The sequence below is a fragment of the Belonocnema kinseyi genome, chromosome 2 (genome assembly GCF_010883055.1).
Source record: "Belonocnema kinseyi isolate 2016_QV_RU_SX_M_011 chromosome 2, B_treatae_v1, whole genome shotgun sequence".
Lineage (NCBI taxonomy): Eukaryota > Metazoa > Arthropoda > Insecta > Hymenoptera > Cynipidae > Belonocnema > Belonocnema kinseyi.
The window spans coordinates 41,666,477-41,685,829 of NC_046658.1; the positions used below are offsets into that span (position 1 = coordinate 41,666,477).

General features: G+C 36.7%; 1 protein-coding gene across 1 annotated transcript in view; it reads right to left on the minus strand.

Annotated features, from left to right (window-relative positions):
• Nucleotides 1–11,067: 11,067 nt before the first annotated feature.
• LOC117167392 (serine-rich adhesin for platelets-like) overlaps nucleotides 11,068–19,353 on the minus strand; it is a 38,133-nt gene continuing 29,847 nt past the window's right edge. Inside the window, exons 2-3 of the mRNA XM_033352284.1 lie at nucleotides 16,051–16,284; nucleotides 11,068–15,940 (exon numbers count right to left, since the gene is read on the minus strand). Coding sequence (XP_033208175.1) covers nucleotides 11,352–15,940; nucleotides 16,051–16,284 — 4,823 coding nt within the window. The 3' untranslated portion in view covers nucleotides 11,068–11,351. The remainder of the gene's footprint in view (nucleotides 15,941–16,050; nucleotides 16,285–19,353) is intronic.

The following is a 19,353-nucleotide window of genomic DNA, read 5'->3' on the forward strand; positions in this document are numbered from 1 at the left end:
GTTTGAACGTGACATTTTATAAACAGAGATATTGTCGAGTGCCCGGAGGTCCCTCAAAACTCAAGCAGTTCCGAGACACTCAGTCGAGATAGTTTACATTAAAGCCTAAGCCGTTTGATTCTACGCCGGCGTTTCGTTATTAAACCTAAATTATGTGTCCTGCTGTCGAAAAGTATTACATTACAGATTTTTCCCAGAAACTCTGTCTGCTCTTAATTAAGGTATGATTATAAGTTTCTCTCTATAATTTCAATCTTGAATATACATTTGCTCACATTCTTTCATCCGTCTCTCTTAATCTATTTACATAAATAATGCTTTTTCTCAGTAAAGTTATATTTTTCATGTCGTCTTACCCGACTGTTGCTGGCCAATCTTTTATCTCGGTTTATATTACATTTCCTGAGTGAAATGTATTTCACTTTTGATTCTCATGATTTCGAAACAAACCGCGCATTTTGCGTCACCGATGGTGCTGTTCATAGCCGCAGGAAAGCGAATTACATCCGGTCATTACACATGCAAAAATGTAGTTATAGTCCGACCTTCCGTGCCGCATCTATGCTTATAATATCTTTGATCTTGTGTCACACTTGAAACTTGAAGATGAGGTGCAGATTTTTCAATAAACTGTGATCAGCACAATCACTGACAATGGCACCGACTAGACTAATAGCATTTCTTGAATTTGTTGGTTGGACTGATTTATAGTCTTGTCTTAACCGACTGGACTAATGACGTGTCTTGCCTTTGTTGGTTGGACCGACCTATAGTCTTGTCTTAATTTCTGGACTACAAAATAGCTTTGGTAGTCCAGAATGTATTTTGCCTTGATTATTTAAAAAAATCTTCACATTGCTATGGCAGTCCCATTACATTGCCTTTAGTAGCTGGATTGGCGCAGGCATGGAAACCGACGTTGGCGCCGCACCCAAGAGTAGTTTTCCGTTAGAAGTGTTCGTTTGACAGTGATACGTTGCAGGCATTCGAGCGTCGTCCAGAATTCATCAAAAGAATCACTCTTCTTCTGCTTCTTTCAGATCAACCTATTGGCGATCTGCGTTGACACTGTGCTTGCTTTAACAGCTGTGTATATGTGATCACGAACTAGTGTTGGGTTCGGTAACCTGATGGGAAATCTGAAACAAACGGAGGGCTCTCCCAACGGGGAGAGAAAAGTAGCCATGGGCTACTACTACTAGAGAAAAGTACACATGCGCCGAACGCGCATGCACTCGGGCGGCAATTTCAAGTGTGGAAATTCTAGGCATTACCGCAAATACCGAACTTGATTGATTAGACAAAGGCTCAGATGAAAATAAATAAATAAAATTAAATGAAAATAAACAATAAGAAATAAAATATAAAATAAAATGTTTAGGTTCGCATCTTTCAAAAATTTCGAAATATGTGAGACGACTCGGAGGGAGGGATGTACCAAAATTTGATAGCTGCAAAAGGCCAGCCCAGAGAACATGGTCCAGGTCTCCGTCAATGTCTGGATCGCAAGAACACTGACCTGAGTCTATAATATTCTGGCGGGCCAGACTAGCATTAAGGGAATAGTGGTGGCTTCTCATGCCACAAAGAAAGACTATCCACTCTCCTGGTGCAACGAAAGAAGCAAACGAGGGTTTCCGCCTATCTTGGTAAAAACTTTGAGTGTAATGGACACCCTTGTTTTCCCCTAATTTAGTGTAGTAACCTCTACAGCTGTCTAAATGAGATTTTCGTGCTGAGCTAAAAAAATCAGAGCTGGGATCCAAAACAGCACTACCTTGCGAACAAGCCTGTCCAGGGTCGATAGTCGGTTCCTAATAACAAAAATGATACAGGATTTGATAGAATTGGGGCATGGGGAGGCAATACTTTTAATATCACGTAGTGGATCTGAAAATATAACTGAGTTAACAATATTGTTTTCTATAATGTAATCTAAAGTGTATAGGATAGCATACGCTTCAATGGAAAAAATGGTACCAAATTTAGAAATTTTCCATGAACGGATAGTTCGAGTCGAAGGTTGGACGAATGCAAATCCTGCGGTTTCGTCCACATCCGACTTGGACACATCCATGTAAAATTGAGTAAAGTTATGATAATTGAGATCTGCATGATCTTGCAAAAGAGCCTCTGGATCCGGGCAGTTTTGGACTAAGCGACCCAAACCAAGCTCGACCTGAGTCACGAATAAGTGATCTGTATAAGGAAATTCAAAATAGGGATGAATATATGACCTGCGAATTTCATGTTTAAAATGGCAAATATGGAACTAATGCCACCCATTCCTACCGAAGGAATCGGGATGTATCGTGATCCTTTAACCCACTGATTCCTGCCGAAGGAATCAGGATGTGTGTAAAATCGCAGCTATCAAATAAGAGAACGCGCGATTCGAGTCAAACCGCGTGTGTGTGCGACGCCATCGCCGGTTCACCGCGAACAGGAAATAATCGAGAATTGTTAGGTTCAAACATATGCCTCTGTGTAAATTTCCTTTGTGGTATATAAAATAAATCTGCATTTTTTATGTCATCTGGCTTTTTCCCAAAAAGCGGTGTACCATTTCGCACACCCTTCCTTAAAAGATAAAGGGTACGGGATGTTCAATTAAATAATTAACGAGAATCTTCGGGATGGGAGTTTTCTAACAGCTAAAACATCTAAAATCATAAACAAGTCACTGAACCACCTATGGCTAGGCGACTCACAACAAAACATAAACAGTATCGTCCTCTTATAAATGACGAAGCACCGAATGCACCACGCCAATTCAGCGATCGAAAGGGTAGTTCTACCACGATATAGAGGCGGTTGGGGCATTGTAGATGTCAAAAAACTGCATAAGTCACAAATTATACAGTTGCAAGACTATTTTAGCAGCAAACGAAATCTTCCGCTTTAGAACACCATCTCTACAGCAGATCTTGATTACATGCCCTTGAATTTTTCCTCAGAGGAGGTTTTGAATATTCGGGCAGAAACCATAGAGGAATTAGAAATTTAATGGAGACAGAAACCGAGGAATTCGTCATTGCAATTCAGGGCAAGCCCCAGAAATTATCGCAAACACGTATTACATTAAGAGCTGTCGCGTAATGGTTCAAAGAGAAAATAAACACAGGCATAATGATGTGGCGGGCATTGTACATCAACAATTTGACCTAAACCTAGGACTCATAACGGAATAGATGCCTGCCTATTTCCAGACGGATCATTACATTCGAGCTAATGGACCTGACATCATTATGCTAGAGAAAAAGATGGAAGAGTCTACATCCTCGACATTGCTTGTCCACTTAACCTTAATTTGCAGGCAACCTATACAATCAAGATCCATAAGTATAGCGGGTTAAGGGTGTCACCTCATGAAACGCCTGGGAAAAAGGTTCTTTTTGAAAAATATTTTTGGTGAAGAAAGAAACGATATATGTCTATCGTCTTTTATATTTATTTTTAAGTACTTCTGAACAAAATTGCTAAAAACCAAGTCAAAATTTTACAAAATGGCGGCGTAATCAGTGGCGGACTGGGATGCCTCGCGACTAGAGTCGTTGAATGGCGTGCAGGATAGCGTCCGAAATTTTTGTCTGAAATCAATGCAATTTTTTTTTACTCAGTACGCTCATTTATTCTATATGAATCACTAAAAAGCAAAACACAATAGAAAATTTACTATCTTGTTCTGTTAAAATCAAAATGTACGATTTCTCACAGTAAAATTTTTTAATGTTGTTGCACAAAAAGTATGAAAAATTTATGAAATTATGAATATCTGTGGTTCATATAGAATAATTGTTTATTGTCAACAAAATAAAATTTAGTTGAGGTCAAAAGGCTGAAAACATTTGGTGTAATCCTGCACGCCAGTTTGAAAAATGTGGTTTTGAGAAAACGGGCTTTAAAGTTTTTGTAAGCTTCAATGGTGAGACACACTTATACACACCCACACACACGCATTTGGGCTACAGGCAATGTGCACGCAAGATATACTGAACATTTTGAATATTTAGGATTTAGTAAGGTACTGCCAACAGCTAGGAAGGCAATTTTAGTAAACAACTGTCGTATTGTAAGATGCTTTCTCGACCATCAGGAAGCTAGCGACTAAAACCCTGTACAGTGACAGATAGTAACTCTAAAAAAGAATCCAGAGGTGACTGTTGTCACCTCCAATGGTTGCGGTCGCTATTTGAGTATAACAGCGGTGAAGGACGAACTCCAAACTAGACCATGCTCGTCATTTTGCATTGGGCTAACTCCCCAATGTAACGAATTATGCTATTACGTTACCAGTATCGCGCACTGCCACCCACAATAGGCTACCCTCGGATGAAGGCTATCGTTTAGTTGGGAGTGGCAATAGGAACGAACCAAGGATACGAATAGGCAATGGCCCCGACAAACGCAAGAATATCGTTTTAATGGTCAGAACAACTCAGGAAGGACAACATTACCTGTTGGCAAGGAAGTCCACCGGCGCGAAGCGGATACATGAGCGTTGGGCCAAAATGCACCAAGAATATTCTCATAAAACGCCTCAGTGTTCAAGAGACCATCAAGCAGCACTTGACGCAAAAAATATATCTGTTCTTGCAATGGCCAAAGAGCGGCTTCAACGGTAAGTAAAGTGGATTAAGAAAAACTCCACCTTTTCTACTCATTCTTCCTGTCTGTTCAACAAAACGTCATGTGCCGTTGAAAATCCGCCTGGTCCAGAATAGATTCAAGTCTCCTAGAAACAATAATATGAAGATACTCATAAGCTATATGAACAAGCTTCAAATATCTCACTTTTTCGTAACTTTTGCCAGAGGCAACTGTTGCAACATTCAGAGGAAAAGTGTCCAATAATTACTGCTGAAGAAGTGAATAAAGTTATCACTAGGACTCAGAACTTTTGAGTTGCAGGGCCTGATAAAATCAAGAACTTTTGGTGGAAGAATTTCACTTATATGCACCAACATCTAGCTCACATATTTACTACTTTCCTAAACGAAGAACAGCCCACTCCACAATGGTTAGTGGAAGAACGCACGGTACTGATAATTAAGACCAGAGATTTGTCAAATCCAAAGAACTACCAGCCCAAAGCTGTTTAAACACCTGCTACACTGGCACCCTCAAAGATAGGATATTAACATCCATCGAGTGGGTATGGAGTGCAATAGTTGAACAACGCAGATGCAAGAGCGGACTGGTAGGTTTCAGAGAGAGGCTGTTAATAGACAGGTGTATTACCCAAGATTGCATCAGGTATCGACGCAATCTGTCCATGGCTTGGATTGGCAACCGAAAGGCATTCGATAACAAGAAGCAGGAGCTACTTATCAAGCTCCGTGACTGCCTGGAGGTGCATCCAAAAATAGTGAGATGTATAAAAGAACTTATTCTCCTGTTGTGGACAAGATTTGTCTTCACATCTGAAAAAAGACCTTAAAATCCATGTGGCAGCGTTAAATAGGTACTCTAAAGCAATTAGTATGGACAAGTGTACCTGCGTCCATTTACACCAAGGAAAAATATTTGCATATTTTTAAACAATGCAAGCGAAAACCCAAGATGTATGTATGTTAAAAACAGCCCTTGAAAAAAGGTATCGCAAAATTCGCGGAAAAATTTGGGCTTTCGAATTATCTGGGAAGAATAAGATCCAGGCGATCAATCTTGTGGCTGTTTAGCTACAGGCTCAGTTCTAAAAACCGCAGACTCTCTCATGCGACTCGTACATCAACCTAAAGTAGTCAATGTTGCGGCGTTTATATTCCGTACCGCAGATAGTGCCTCAGAGAAGCTTGGTCTCCAATTTGATTCCAGCGATAATACCCAGCAAAAAAACTATTTTGAGCGGATTGCGACTTATCAGCATGTTTATATTCGCCTGAATTCTGCTTTTTGATTCGTTGAAACGAATTCAGTAAGCGCGAAGTGAACGCGCGTCCATTCATCCTAATTCAAGGTCAAATTCAATTCGAAAAAATTAATAAAAATTGCACGCTTTGAGACTCGAACCGGCGATCACAAGTGTATGAATCCCCAGGCTGACCAATGAGTTACGGGACTCATTAGGATATATTTACAACGAATCCTATAGGCCTAGACGTTGGTTATAGCTTAAGATTTCGATTGAATAGGCCAGTCTTCAACTGAAATCGCGCTGGCGAATTCAGGCGAATTGGAGCTGACTTGAAATCCCGCTAATTAAAATGAGTTAATGAACCCTGAAAATCATTCGTGCTGTAACATTCAAATGAAATAGGTCCTCTACTAATTTGTTGGTGAATTTGGGCGAATACGATTTCTAGAGACTATATTACTTTTCACGAATTTACATCAAGCTCGAATTCGAGATTGTCGCAAAGCAAGATTCGCGAGGGCTCTTAGAGAGTTTTTCTCAGTTTGCCCTAATTAGTTTTTTTACTGGGTAGTCAGCTGGATAGGAAGAATGCTATGCTGTAGTCGACACTCAGCCAAATGGGGCGAAGACCTAATCACGAAATTATCGCCGCGAAAATGTCCACAGAGGGTGTACTGTAACCCCTCCTGTGGTTCATTATCGTGGACTCCCTTCTTCGTAGAGTAAATAGGGAAGGGTACTATTTCCAGGGATACGTGGATTACTTTGTAATCCTAGTCAGGGGTGCTCATCTGGAAACTTTGATAGCTTTTATAATGTCAGCGCAGCGCATTGTAGATCTCTGTTGCGACACCTGAGGGCTTTCGGTAAATCCCGAAAAGACTAGCCTGGTCCTTTTCACCAAACAGTGCATAGTGCCGTAAGTTGCCGCCCCTGCATTCCGTGGTAAAAGGGTGGCAATCTCAGACTCTGTTAAATATCTTAGGATAATTATAGACACAAAATTGAACTGGGAGAAGCATCTTGACACCCAATGCAAGAAATTTTAATCATGCGATTTTGGATTTGCTGAAGAGCCTGTAGTTTGACGTGGTTTCGAGGGCCTAAAATGCTTGCATGGCTTTACTTCGCTAACTTAAATCTAGACACACTACCAATTCTAGAATTCAGGCCAGATAAAACAATAAAACGCTTCAACTTTATTAGGACTTTCCGCGTCTGAATTTCAAGAAGGCATATGTAAAAAGCAAATGGTAACCCTTTCCTCCAATGGGAAATCTAGTACAAAGAAACTCCAAATGATTGGGAGACTCAGGAGCATGAATTTATGTCAGGGCGGATGGAGGGGGATAGAAAAATAACTTGGGCGGCTTGTCAGCGTCTTTTAGGTAAAGGTTCTGGCCATCATTCGCTGTGATGAGGCATTGATAAAAGAAAATGCTACTGTTAGGCAGATCACAATCTGCTCGTATAGCGAAGCGACGTTAACTGAAGTTGGGAAACCAAAAATAACATCAGAAATGATTTGGGAATAGAAAGGACAAGAGAAAAGCGGACCAGTTGGCAAAGAATGGCGCAGCAAATATATACATAGGAGCGGAACCGGTATTGGGACTAGCATCTTGCTCAGATGCTGATACAGCATGACCACCTTTGTTTGTTGTTGTCTGAGCTTAGCTAATAGCGGGTAGTTTTACAAGAAATGCAGGGAAATTTCACTATCGCTGCGACAGAATTTCCTGCATTCTGTCATGGAGTTGTACCCCGTGCTGTGCATCTAAAAGATCAGGTGCTTATGCTCTATGGGCATCTGAGCAAGATGCTTGTCCCAATACCGGTTCCGGTCCTATGTATTTATTTTCTGCGCCACTTTTTGCCAACTTGACCGATTTTCCTTTGCCCTTTCTATTCCCAAACCAGTTCTGCTGTTATATCTAGAATAACATGACTTGATACCTCAGTTTCAGGTCAGCCCTGAAGATGTGAACTGCAATGTTCACGAAACTTCGGCAAACAATTCGTAGCTTTTTACACGAGTGAAACCCGAAATATCTCTTTTTATCAAAATGAATCATCGTGAAAGCATAAAATCTATTATTAAGAAACTCTACCGGGAGAGTATTCTTACTAAAACCAACACCTTTAGTAAGATCAGGACTTTTTAAGATAAGCTACTAACATCCTTAGCTTTTTTGAAACAGTGCAGGGACAACAAAATCGTCGCAAAATTCTTACAACTGAAAAATAATTTGGGCACATCTAAATCCAAATCGATTCTGCATAATACAAGTTTGCTCCTCATGAAAGAAAGAATACAGCATACTAAATTTCTTTTGCACACTACCTCTAAAAAACTATTAAAACTTCATCTTTTCCTATCAAATACCCTCAGATTTGACCTTTGGTCCACATTAGACCGCATATCGTTTGACCAATCCCAACGGATTAAAGAGCTTTCCACACAAAAACAAAAAACAAAATTTGACAAATTACTTCCAGTGAAGCAAACTCAACTAACAAATACAGTTAAAAAACATCGCTAACCACCCTCTCAACAATGAAATGATTTCAGCCTTATCTAAAGGACATAATTTTGCTTTAGCTTTATCGAAAATCCCAAAAGAAGAAATAATCAGCAATTTAGAATCCACAATATATACCCTTCCACCCGAAAAAGCGAATGACATACGACGTAGGACGGCCAACATTTTACGCCAAGCTCAAGTTTCTTCCTCAAACTTAACAAAACAGGAAAAAACCGCAATTAAAGAACTCAATCAAAATAAAGATATTATAATATTACCCGCAGACAAAGGCAACACAACAGTAATAATGAATAAAGAAGACTATAACAACAAAATCATGGACCTTCTAATTGACGATACATACAAAAAACTGAAAAAGGACCCCACAAGAACAATAGTCAGTAAAACAAAAACTCTTCTCAAAGACTCTAAACTTGACAGCCAAACAATATCTAACTTAATACCTACTAATCCCATCTCTCCAACACTTTACGGGCTCCCAAAAATCCACGAAGAGAACATTCCACTCTGACCGATCGTCATCGCAATAAACTCACAAACTTACAAACCAGCAAGCTTCCTCGCTCCAAAACCTGTCGACCTGTCCCCACGGCGGGGCGCTCTGGCCAATCACAGGCATCGTAGAGAGTATACCTAAGAATAACATGACCTGATACCTCAGTTTAAGGTCAGCCCTGAAGATGTGAACTGCAATGTTCACAAAACGTCGGCAAACAATTCGCAATTTTTTTACACGAGTGAAACCCGAAATATCTCTTTTTATCAAGTAATATAGTCTTCAGAAATCATATTCGCCCAAATTCAACAACAAATTAGTAGAGGACCTATTTCATTTGAATGCTACAGCAAGAATCATTTTTAGAGTCCAACAATTCATTATAATTAGCGAGATTTCAAGTCAGCTCCAATTAGCCTGAATTCACCAGTGCGATTTCAGTTGAAGACTGGTCTATTCAACCGAATTCTTAAGCTATAACCAACGTCTAGACATATAAGATCCGTTGTAAATATATCTTAATGAGTCCCATAACTCATTGGTCAGCCTCTGTACTCAAACACTTGGGACCGCCGGTTTGAGTGTCAAGGCAAGCAATTGTTATTAATGTTTTTCGAATTTAGTTTGACCACGAATTAGGGCAAATTTACACACGTTCAATTCACGCTGGCCGAATTTGTTTCAATTAATCAAAAAGCAGAATTCAGGCGAATTTAAACATGACCGAGCTAGAACCGTTTTTTGATGCAGACACTCTAAGCTCACAAAGCTCTATCTTACGTGTTTTTCGGTCAAGTTCTTTCAACCCATCCACGTTCGATTTTACTACACCAAACGTGTAGAGCAGTATAGGAACAGCCAAAATATTGATCGCCTGGACCTTATTCTTCTCAGATAATTCGAAAGTCTCAATTTTTCTGAAAATTTTGCGATACCTTTTTTCAAGGGGCGTGTTTAAGATACACACATTTGGGTCTTCGCTTGCGATGTTCCAAGATATGCAAATATTTCTCCATTACCAAGATGTTGAATGGAATTTTCACCTATGAGTTTGAAGTCCTAATCGTCACGCGATGATGTATTTTCTATTTTTCCTATTTAACGCTGCCACAAAGATTTTAAGGTCCTATTTTGGAGACGTAAAGAGTTTAAACCTTATAGTATCCAAAACCTCGTAAGTCCCAATGCTTGGCATATAAAAGCTAAGCATTAAAATACTATATGTGGTGTTTAAAAACGACTCGCCAAGGCGTTTTTGAAATTGGAACTTCGAAAACCCGCTTTTCCAAAAAAAAAACTAATTCAAACTTGGTAAGCGTCATAAGCACACGTGCTATACATTTTCGGCGAACATGAAATATACCCAATTCCAGTTTATATTGTCTGACGTTCAAGTATACTTAAATAGGCTATGAAACCCTTTTTCGTAGGCTATGTCGCCTACTTTTGCTAACTTTTTTCTGAAATGGAATATTAGAACATCTTAAAATGAACATTAATAATATCAACAATAATAGTAATATATTAATTTGTATTTTATCGGTTTTTGCCTATCCTACCTCGCAAAATTTACTTTATGATTTTGTAGACTAAATTCTTTAAATTTAAATTTTTTAGCCTCAAACGTTTCTTATTTCCATTTAGACTTGTTCAAATTTGTGGAAATAGAATGTGTTCAAGATTGTAAAAATATATCAAGAAGCCTTGAAAATTAAAAGTTTTTATGTTTACACATTTTACCTAACACTTTTCAAAAGTCAATCATTTGAATAACACTTTTAAAATATTGCGAGCACTTTAAAATTAGAGAGCGTATATTGTAAACTATATTATTTTTTGTAATGTTTAAATTTTTTTAATAACCTGTAGAGAAAACCTTTACAGAAAATATGCAGTCACAGACTGAAGTTTTTTACACATAAAATTAATACAAAATTAATAATTAACATACGATTACTTATAATTTAGTGAAAAAAGGCTTATGTGCCAAGCAGACTCTTTTCATTGTACAAGAAATTTAATTTGCATGAAAAGGTAGACGACACAATCGTTATTATCACAGAAGGAGTAGTATGACTGAAATGACTTTACTATAAAATTATCGTCAGATTTTTTTTTCAATTCTCTATTCCTAAACAAATTTTAAGATTGTACGAAATAATTTACTATACTTTTTCTCCAATATTTATTTCACAAAAAAAGTAGAGAGATCAAACTCTAGAAGTTTGTTATTAACAGATAATAAACTTCTATCAAAAGGCTCAATATCTTCTTACAAAAATTTCCTCGAATATGTTACCTTAAAGAAAGACAAGCCGTTTATGAAATTCATTTTTTTTTAAATAGTTGTTCCTGAACTTAAAGTCTTTTCAAAGAATTCTTCCTTCAACAAACCCAGGAGAAATGAATGGAAGTTTATAATATTATAAACGCAGAATGCTATTAACAGCTATCAATCGGCCAAACTAGAATCATCTATTAAAATCCGCTCGTAAAACTTTTCTGGATCATACGGAATCGACATGTTATTCCCTGGAAGTAATATTGGCGTAGCTTTTACCCTAAAGTCGTAAGGCATAAACTCGTTACAGAAGTCGTTAAAGTCTTTGCGATTAACAATAAGTTTTAATCTAGCCATTTCCACTATCAAACTGTCAAGATCATCCACGTAATTTTTGTACAAGCCTTTTCTCGTCACCAAATTGAAAACCTTTGTTAATTTTAAAATAAATTTCTCCGAACGGACCCTCGTTTTACCTTTATATTTCGGTTCAATCTTCTTCCAAATAAACTTGTACAAATGATCCGTCACCCAACGCTTAGGGCTCGGAAGGGGTGGTGGTTTGTAAACAACGCCATTTACAAGATAAGCTGGATCTACGGACTTAGATTTATTTTTTTTCGATGTTCCTATGGGAATGAACAGTTTCTTTTTTCGTGGTTCTGGCTCCTTTGGCTTTTTAAAGAGTTCTTTCTTAATGGGTGCAATTATGGCTTCAAGCTGCTTCTTGTTATTTGCCATTAGATTCTTATCACCTGCAGCCTTCGCAAATGGAATTCGCTGCAGTTGAGATTCTCCATTAGTTTTTTCTGCGTCTCTGTATTTGAAATAATCGCAAATCATCTTCTGCTTGCGATCTCGAAAATGTTCTCTGAAAACAGAAGGCAGTCTTCTTTGAAGATATCTTGCAGGACTTGTCTCTTCATATTGCGATTTTTCTACTTTTTCGCTTAATTTTTCCGAGTAGATCAGCAATGGATTCTCGGTAATTTCACTTTCGTTATCATCCTCATCCTCCAAAATATTTCGTAAATCACTACTGGATTTATTATTCAAAGTCTCGCTGGCTGCTTTTTTATCTACGTCTTTATTCAAACGATTGGGAGATACTTGAGAAGGTACGCGAGATGTCGAAGTAAGTTCTGAATTCCCTCCTTCGTGCAATCGTCTAAATTCTTCTTCGACACCTAACATCTGAGAATCTTTGGTGAAAATGGAGGATTTTTTAACACTGTCTGAGACAGGAATATCCCGAATCGTTGACTGCGATCCTGAGATAATAGATTCGTCATTTCCTTTCATGACTTCTTTCACGGCTTTTAGTTTTCTTATATCAATATCGTTGACTTTTAGAATTTCGTAGCCAGTAATTATTGGCTTTGCAGTTTTCTCCTTCGATAAATTGTTCTCTTCCACATTCTGCTCGTCGCTACTACTGTATAAGGGAATAAAGCTCGTTCCATACCTGTTATTGGAACTTCTTTTAGTACTTTGCTGATTGTTTTGCGAAGTATTGTTAAGGAGAAGTCCATTTTCGCTAGGGACTTCCGATTCAGACAAACTAATCGTATGAGAGCTTTGTGAATCGAAAATTCCCTCATTTTCCTTTGTTCGATTTTTCTTATTTGCAAATTCTCCAGAACTTTCTTCGCTTTTCGTTACATTATTTTTGCTTTTCAATTTACAATGGTCAAATTTGTTTCTGTTATCTTCAGTAGAGATTACACTTTTAGGATCAGAAACTTCAATATCCGATGACTCTTCTTCACCAAAAGTTTTTCTACTACTGGACACGTTTTTCAGCAATTCTTCTGACGATCTATTTCCCATTATATCCTTCAAGTGATCTTTATGGATTGCACTATCCAACTTGGAAACTATCCTTGATTGACTGTTTCTAGATTTCGAAGCTTCTATTTTCCTCAATGATTCATATTGTGACCTAGATTTTATTTTCTCTATACTAGAAGTTGAATTGTTCATGGCGCTGTTATTTCTTGGATCAGAAACTTCGATATCCGATGCTTCTTCGTCATCAAAAGTTTTTCTACTGGAAACATTTCTCGTCTGATTGATCGAGGTTAACTTTTCTGTTGATAATTCTTCTGCTGATTGATTTTTCGTTAAATCCGTCGATTTATCTTCGTTTCTTACAATACCCAACTTGGAAACTTTCCTTGATTGACTGTTTATAGATTTCGAAATTTCTATTTTCCTCGGCGATTCATATTGTAAACTAGATTTTATTTTCTCCGAAATAGAAAATGAATTGTTCCTGGCGCTATGATCATTTTTCGGATCAGAAATTTCCATATCCGATACTTCTTCGTTGTCAAAACTTTTTATACTGGAAACGTTTCTCGACTGATTCACAGAGTTTGACTTTTCTGTTGATAATTCGTCTGTTGACTTATTTCCCGCTAAATCCTTCGAGTGATATTCAATGCTTGCACTTTCCAACTTGGAAACTATCCTTGATTGACTGTTTCTAGATTTTGAAACTTCTATTTTCCTCAATGATTCATATTGTGACCTAGATTTTATTTTCTCTGCACTAGAAGTGGAATTGTTCATGGAGATGTCATTATTTTTAGGATCAGAAACTTCGATATCCGATGCTTCTTCGTCATCAAAAGTTTTTCTACAAGAAACGTTTCTCGTCTGATTGATCGAGGTTAACTGTTCTGTTGATAATTCTTCTATTGATTTATTTGTCGTTAAATCCGTCGATTGATCTTCATTTCTTACACTAACCAACTTGGAAACTTTCCTTGATTGACTGTTTATAGATTTTATTTTCTCCGAACTAGAAAATGAAATGTTCCTGGCGAGATTGTCATTTTGCGGATCAGAAATTTCTATATCCGATGCTTGTTGGTTGTCAAAGCGTTTTCTACTGGAAACGTTTCCAGATTGATTCACAGAGGTTGACTTTCCTGTTGGTAATTCTTCGTCTGATTTATTTCCCGTTAAATCTTTCAATTCACTTGCATTGCTCGCACTATCCAACTTGGAAGCTCTCTTAGATTGACTATTTCTAGATTTCGAAACTTCTATTTTCCTCACTGAATCATACTGTGACCTAGATTTTCTGTTCTCGGCACGATAAGATGAATTGGTCCTAGCGCTGCTATTATTTTTGGGATCAAAAACTTCTTCATTCAATGTCTCTTCGTTGTCAAAAGTATTTTTACTAGAAACGTTCCTCGACGGATTCAGGAAGTTCGATTTTCCTGTTGGTGACTGTTCTGTTGTTGATTCCTCACTTATTAATTCCTTCAACAAATCTTTATTGCTGGCACTATCCAACCTGGAAAGTCTTTTCGATTCAAGACTTTTTCTGGATTCCGGGGCATCTATTTTTCTCGTTGATTCATATTGTGGCTGTTCTGTAAAAGTGCTTAGTCGATCAGGGAGTTCAATACTTTCGTTCAATCGAGAACTTCGTCTACTACCGTCAAAATTCTGTGAAGAACCTCTAGATTTATTGAGACTCGAATTATGTTTTCTGCTGATGCTTAAACTACTATTCCGATCACTTTGATCGAATATTCCTTGAACTGTTACGCTGATTAAATCCTCTTCTTCTTCACTACCCAATAATTTCGAAGTGTGCTTAGAGCGATTAATAGAAGCAACAGGAATCTTGTGAAATATTTGTTGTGAATCACTTTGTGAGACATTTTCCATTTGTAAAGACTTGTCTGATTTTCTATTCCTAGAAGAAGATTGGAGACTTTCTTTTTCGATACACTTCGTACTTTCATCTTTCTTATATTCTACGTCGATTTCCGAAATTGAATCAGAGAGATCTTCACTTTCTTTCTGTTTGCTTCCATGATTGTTTGATTCTTCGAAAGGAGTCAGCCTACTGCTCTTAAATCTACTTAGATTCACTCTGTTTTGCTTTTCTTCGCGACCTTCTTCTAGAGACTTTGTCGAGGAATTTCTATTCTGACTTTTGTTTAATTTCACAACTTCCTGAATCGATTCTCCTTCGCTTGTAAAAATACTGTCGAAAGGATTCGTCTCCGCGCTTTTTCTAGTACGTTTAAATAAACCAGGCCTCTTCTTTTTCAACTCCAAATCGCTAGATTTACTTTCGGAAGTTGAATTTTCTATTTGTTCCTCAGCAAAAGAAGTTTTTGCTTTCGAATCGGAAAAAATTGAGGTTTTGTCTGCTTTTGAACTGCTTCTAATTGTTCTCTGCTTCTTACTAAGATTCCGGCTGAGATTTGGGTCTGAATTATTGCTTTCTTCAATATCCTTTGATCTTCTTTTCTGGCTAACTACAGCCCGTGCATCCTGACTAGGATCAATCTCTCTTGTATTTTGAACTCCATTGTTCTGCGATTCGTTTAAAGTGCGGGCCTGTTGAATGTTATTAACAGACGAAATTGAAGATTCACTGCTTGAGCTTACATTTTCGAGGAGATTGTTAAAAATATTATTGGTTAATTCGAATTGACTGGCCTGAATTTTTTTGAAAAGTGATGGTCTCGATTTTCCCGTTCTTAAATTTTTAGTTTGTTTAAACGAGTCGTCGTCAGATAAGAATGAAGTCTTTGGTACAGATTTCCTCATTTTCGTTGGACCAGGATCCGAAATAATTGTGGTTGCTGATTCATTTAAGATGTTCAGAAAAGGACTGCCTCCTAAGCTTTCCCTCTTTTGTAAGCCAAGAATCAACCTTTTCTTTCTTTTTTTGGAGTCCTTTTCTGGTAAGGAATCCAGTGAATCTTCATGCAGAGTGGTGTTTTCTGAAATGCGAGGGTTTCAAGCAGATAATAAAATGAAATAAACATATTTAATTTTTACATGCCGTCTTAACTAACAAATATTACAAACAGTATTGTAGTAAATTCATTACCTATAGCAGGCAAAGAGTTTACACTTGAACGAATGGTTCTTCGAACTTCAGAAGTCCGATTAACTGTCAGATTAAACTTTCCTAAAGGATTCCACCAACCATCCAGAGGTGGAGGCATATCTACATCAGATCCAGAATCCAGAACTGTTGATGATTCTTGAGCGTTATTGAGTTGAAGAGAAGGTCGAAGTACTGTATTATTTCCTTCCATTCGTTTGTACCAAAAGGGGTCATCTAAAACCATCACATTTTTTATTTAGTATTCGTAATAAAAGAATGTTCAAATTAATTAATAAAATATAATTATTACATCTATTAATTTATATTTTCCACATACACTGCCGTGCAAAAGTTTTAGGTCGCCTCTTTTTTATGACTGAATAAATTCTCTTAATTTTAATTATACCAGAGCTAAACAACTTTCTCTTTAAAACGTTGATTGTTTTCGAAATTCTGTATAAAATAAGCCAATTTGTCTAATTTTAAATAGATATTGCAAAAATAGTGAAAACCTCAATGTTTTCTTAAATTTTCAATAACTTCCGAAATAGCCAACATTTTTCAATGTTTTTGGGCTCATTTTGAATCTTTTTTCACAGTATCGCGACAGCTTATGAGTATAAATTGTAAAAATGTTCTTTTTTATTTGCAAGAACAAAAAAGTTGAAAAAAATGCAATATTATTTTTCGTAACAAAAATATTTTTGTAAAATATATGAAACATATGTATAATCATGAAGTTTCTATGTAATTACCTCAAAATATATATTTATTTAACTTTTGTTCTGATTTTCCTATTGATGAGATGTTTTCAAATTTTTCCAACTTTTTTATTACAACTTAAGTTCTTGCCATTCGAAAATAAATTTTTCACAATTTATACTCATAAACTGTTGTGTTACAATGAAAAAATAGCTTCAAAATGAGCCCAAAAACATTTTAAAATGTTGATTATTTCGGAAGTTACTGAAATTTAAGAAAACATTGAAATTTACACTATTATTGCAATATCTACTTAAAAACTAGACAAACTGGATTCAAACTGGGCTTGTTTTATACAGAACTTCGAAAACAATCAACCTATTAAAGAGACATTTTTTAGCTTTAATATAATTAAAATTCAGAGAATTTATTCAGGCATCAAAAAAGAGGTGGCCTAAAACTTTTGCACGGCAGTGTAAATCTAAAAAATAATTTTCCAAATTGCTGGATGCAAATTTTAATAATAAAGCATAGTATTGCGTTTTTATTCTTATTATATGTATACATCTACTATATTTTATATTTTCTTACACATACAGCCTTTTAGATTTTTGCATATATGAAATACCCTTCTATATAACATCATATTTACTACTAGAGTTTAAAAAATTAAAAGAAACTTAACAACTTAAAACCTAAAACCCGATAATCGTTACTCTTTAAAAGTTTAACCCATTCTCTTCTGCCTCTCCCTGACAGGTCCAGTTTACATTTTTATGTTCAAAATAATCAAAAGTCTTTGGCTTCAGAGTATAGATTCAAACTCTCTCCCGTATCTGCAGCTTCCGAGGGCCGGTTTTTTTGCCATAGTCTTGCATAAGGAATCCAGGAATGACATCTCACTCCACAAAATCTACAGTCTACATTTTCATACAATTCATTATTTTGTGATTTTCCAACGTTCCCACAGCGCAGCCTTGCTCATTCTATTTTAAGCTTAAGAAACAGATCCCTGTTCTTCCAGTAACATTCTTCACCCTCTGGAGTTAGACAACTTTTTAGATTTCTTTTGTTCAATCTAAAAGTTCCGACACTTTCATAATTTTGCCAAAATCCCTTTTAGGTTTTAAAATTGAAATATTTTTCTGAAAAAAGAACTTCTCCTTTCACTCCCCTGGGAATCGAACCCAGGTCTTCTGATTGTCGGTCGGATGCTCTTATCACTCAGCCACTAGAAAGATCGACAGAGGAACCTTTTTTCAGAAATACACGCTGTCTTCAGCAAGATGTTACGTTTTATATACGTCAATTTTACAGGGAATCTATACTATCATTGGACATGGTAATAACCGATCAACGGAGATCTCTTTCACCGACCGTGAAAATGGAAAATCAACACTATCGATCTAAGTTAACTCCTCGAATAACAGAAATTCTTCACGTGTTTTCAGACTAGATGGAGATATGAATTAATTTTTATAATTAAAATATTTTTCTGAAAACAAATCTTCTACTTTCCCTTTTATTCTATTAACCTACTTGAACGGTTGTTTTTAATGGACTTTATCCTTAGCTCGTCTTTGAGACGAATCCATGGAAGTTTGTCCTCTTTCATTAGGGAGGTCCAAACATTTTGTTTTCGAATTTTGATGGGGACACCCCAGAAATTAGTTCGAATCCAAACTAAAATAAATGCATTTTTTTTGTTTTGAAAAGAAATTATACTTAGAGATGCTGCAAGCCCTATGAAGTTTAACACGTATTTCCCACAAGAAAAAAGGACGTTTTTGTCAATCTTATTCAGAATCCTCAATATAATTTCAATCGAGTTGAAACTCAACATTTCTCTTCACAATTAGCCATATAATACGAATAAAATATCACTTTTCCAATATCAACACCATAAGTCTGTTTTATAGGGTCCCAAACAACCCCCATAAGTGAAGAAATGGGTTTTGCGAGTTTTTGGCGTTAATTATTACATTTTCGGTTTTTTTTTTAAATGCAAACTGTTTCTGACACATAAAAGACCACTTGATACTGATAATTAGATATTCACATAAATTGTTTAAACAATTTATAATTGTTTTTAGAAATTTTCTCATTGAATGGATTTAGAAAGACGCGGTTTTTTCAAAAAAATTTCCACTTGTTATCCTACTAGGCAGTCTGATAAGTACCTGAAAATTCTAAGAGATAGCATTAGTATTCACTAATGTGAACCACTTTCGTCGAGCTTATTCCTTCAAATGACGCCTGTCAAAACTTCAGCCATTTATGTTTACGCATTTACAAGTTACAGCACTGAGAAGCGACTAACCTCCGAGTCTTTTTTAATATGGAAAAATCTGAGTTTCGAGTTTTGATCAAACACTACTATCTTCGTAAGAAAACGATATCTGAGACCAAGGCCAAGCTGGATAAGTATTACCCGGACTCTGCACGGTCGATTGGATAGATTCATAAGTGGTTTACCGAGTTTCGTTGTGGCCGTACGAGTACAGTTGATGCTGAACGATCTGGGCGCCCAAAAGAGGTCACTACACCAGAAAATGTCTAAAAAATCCATGATATGATGTTGAATGATCCCAAAGTGAAATT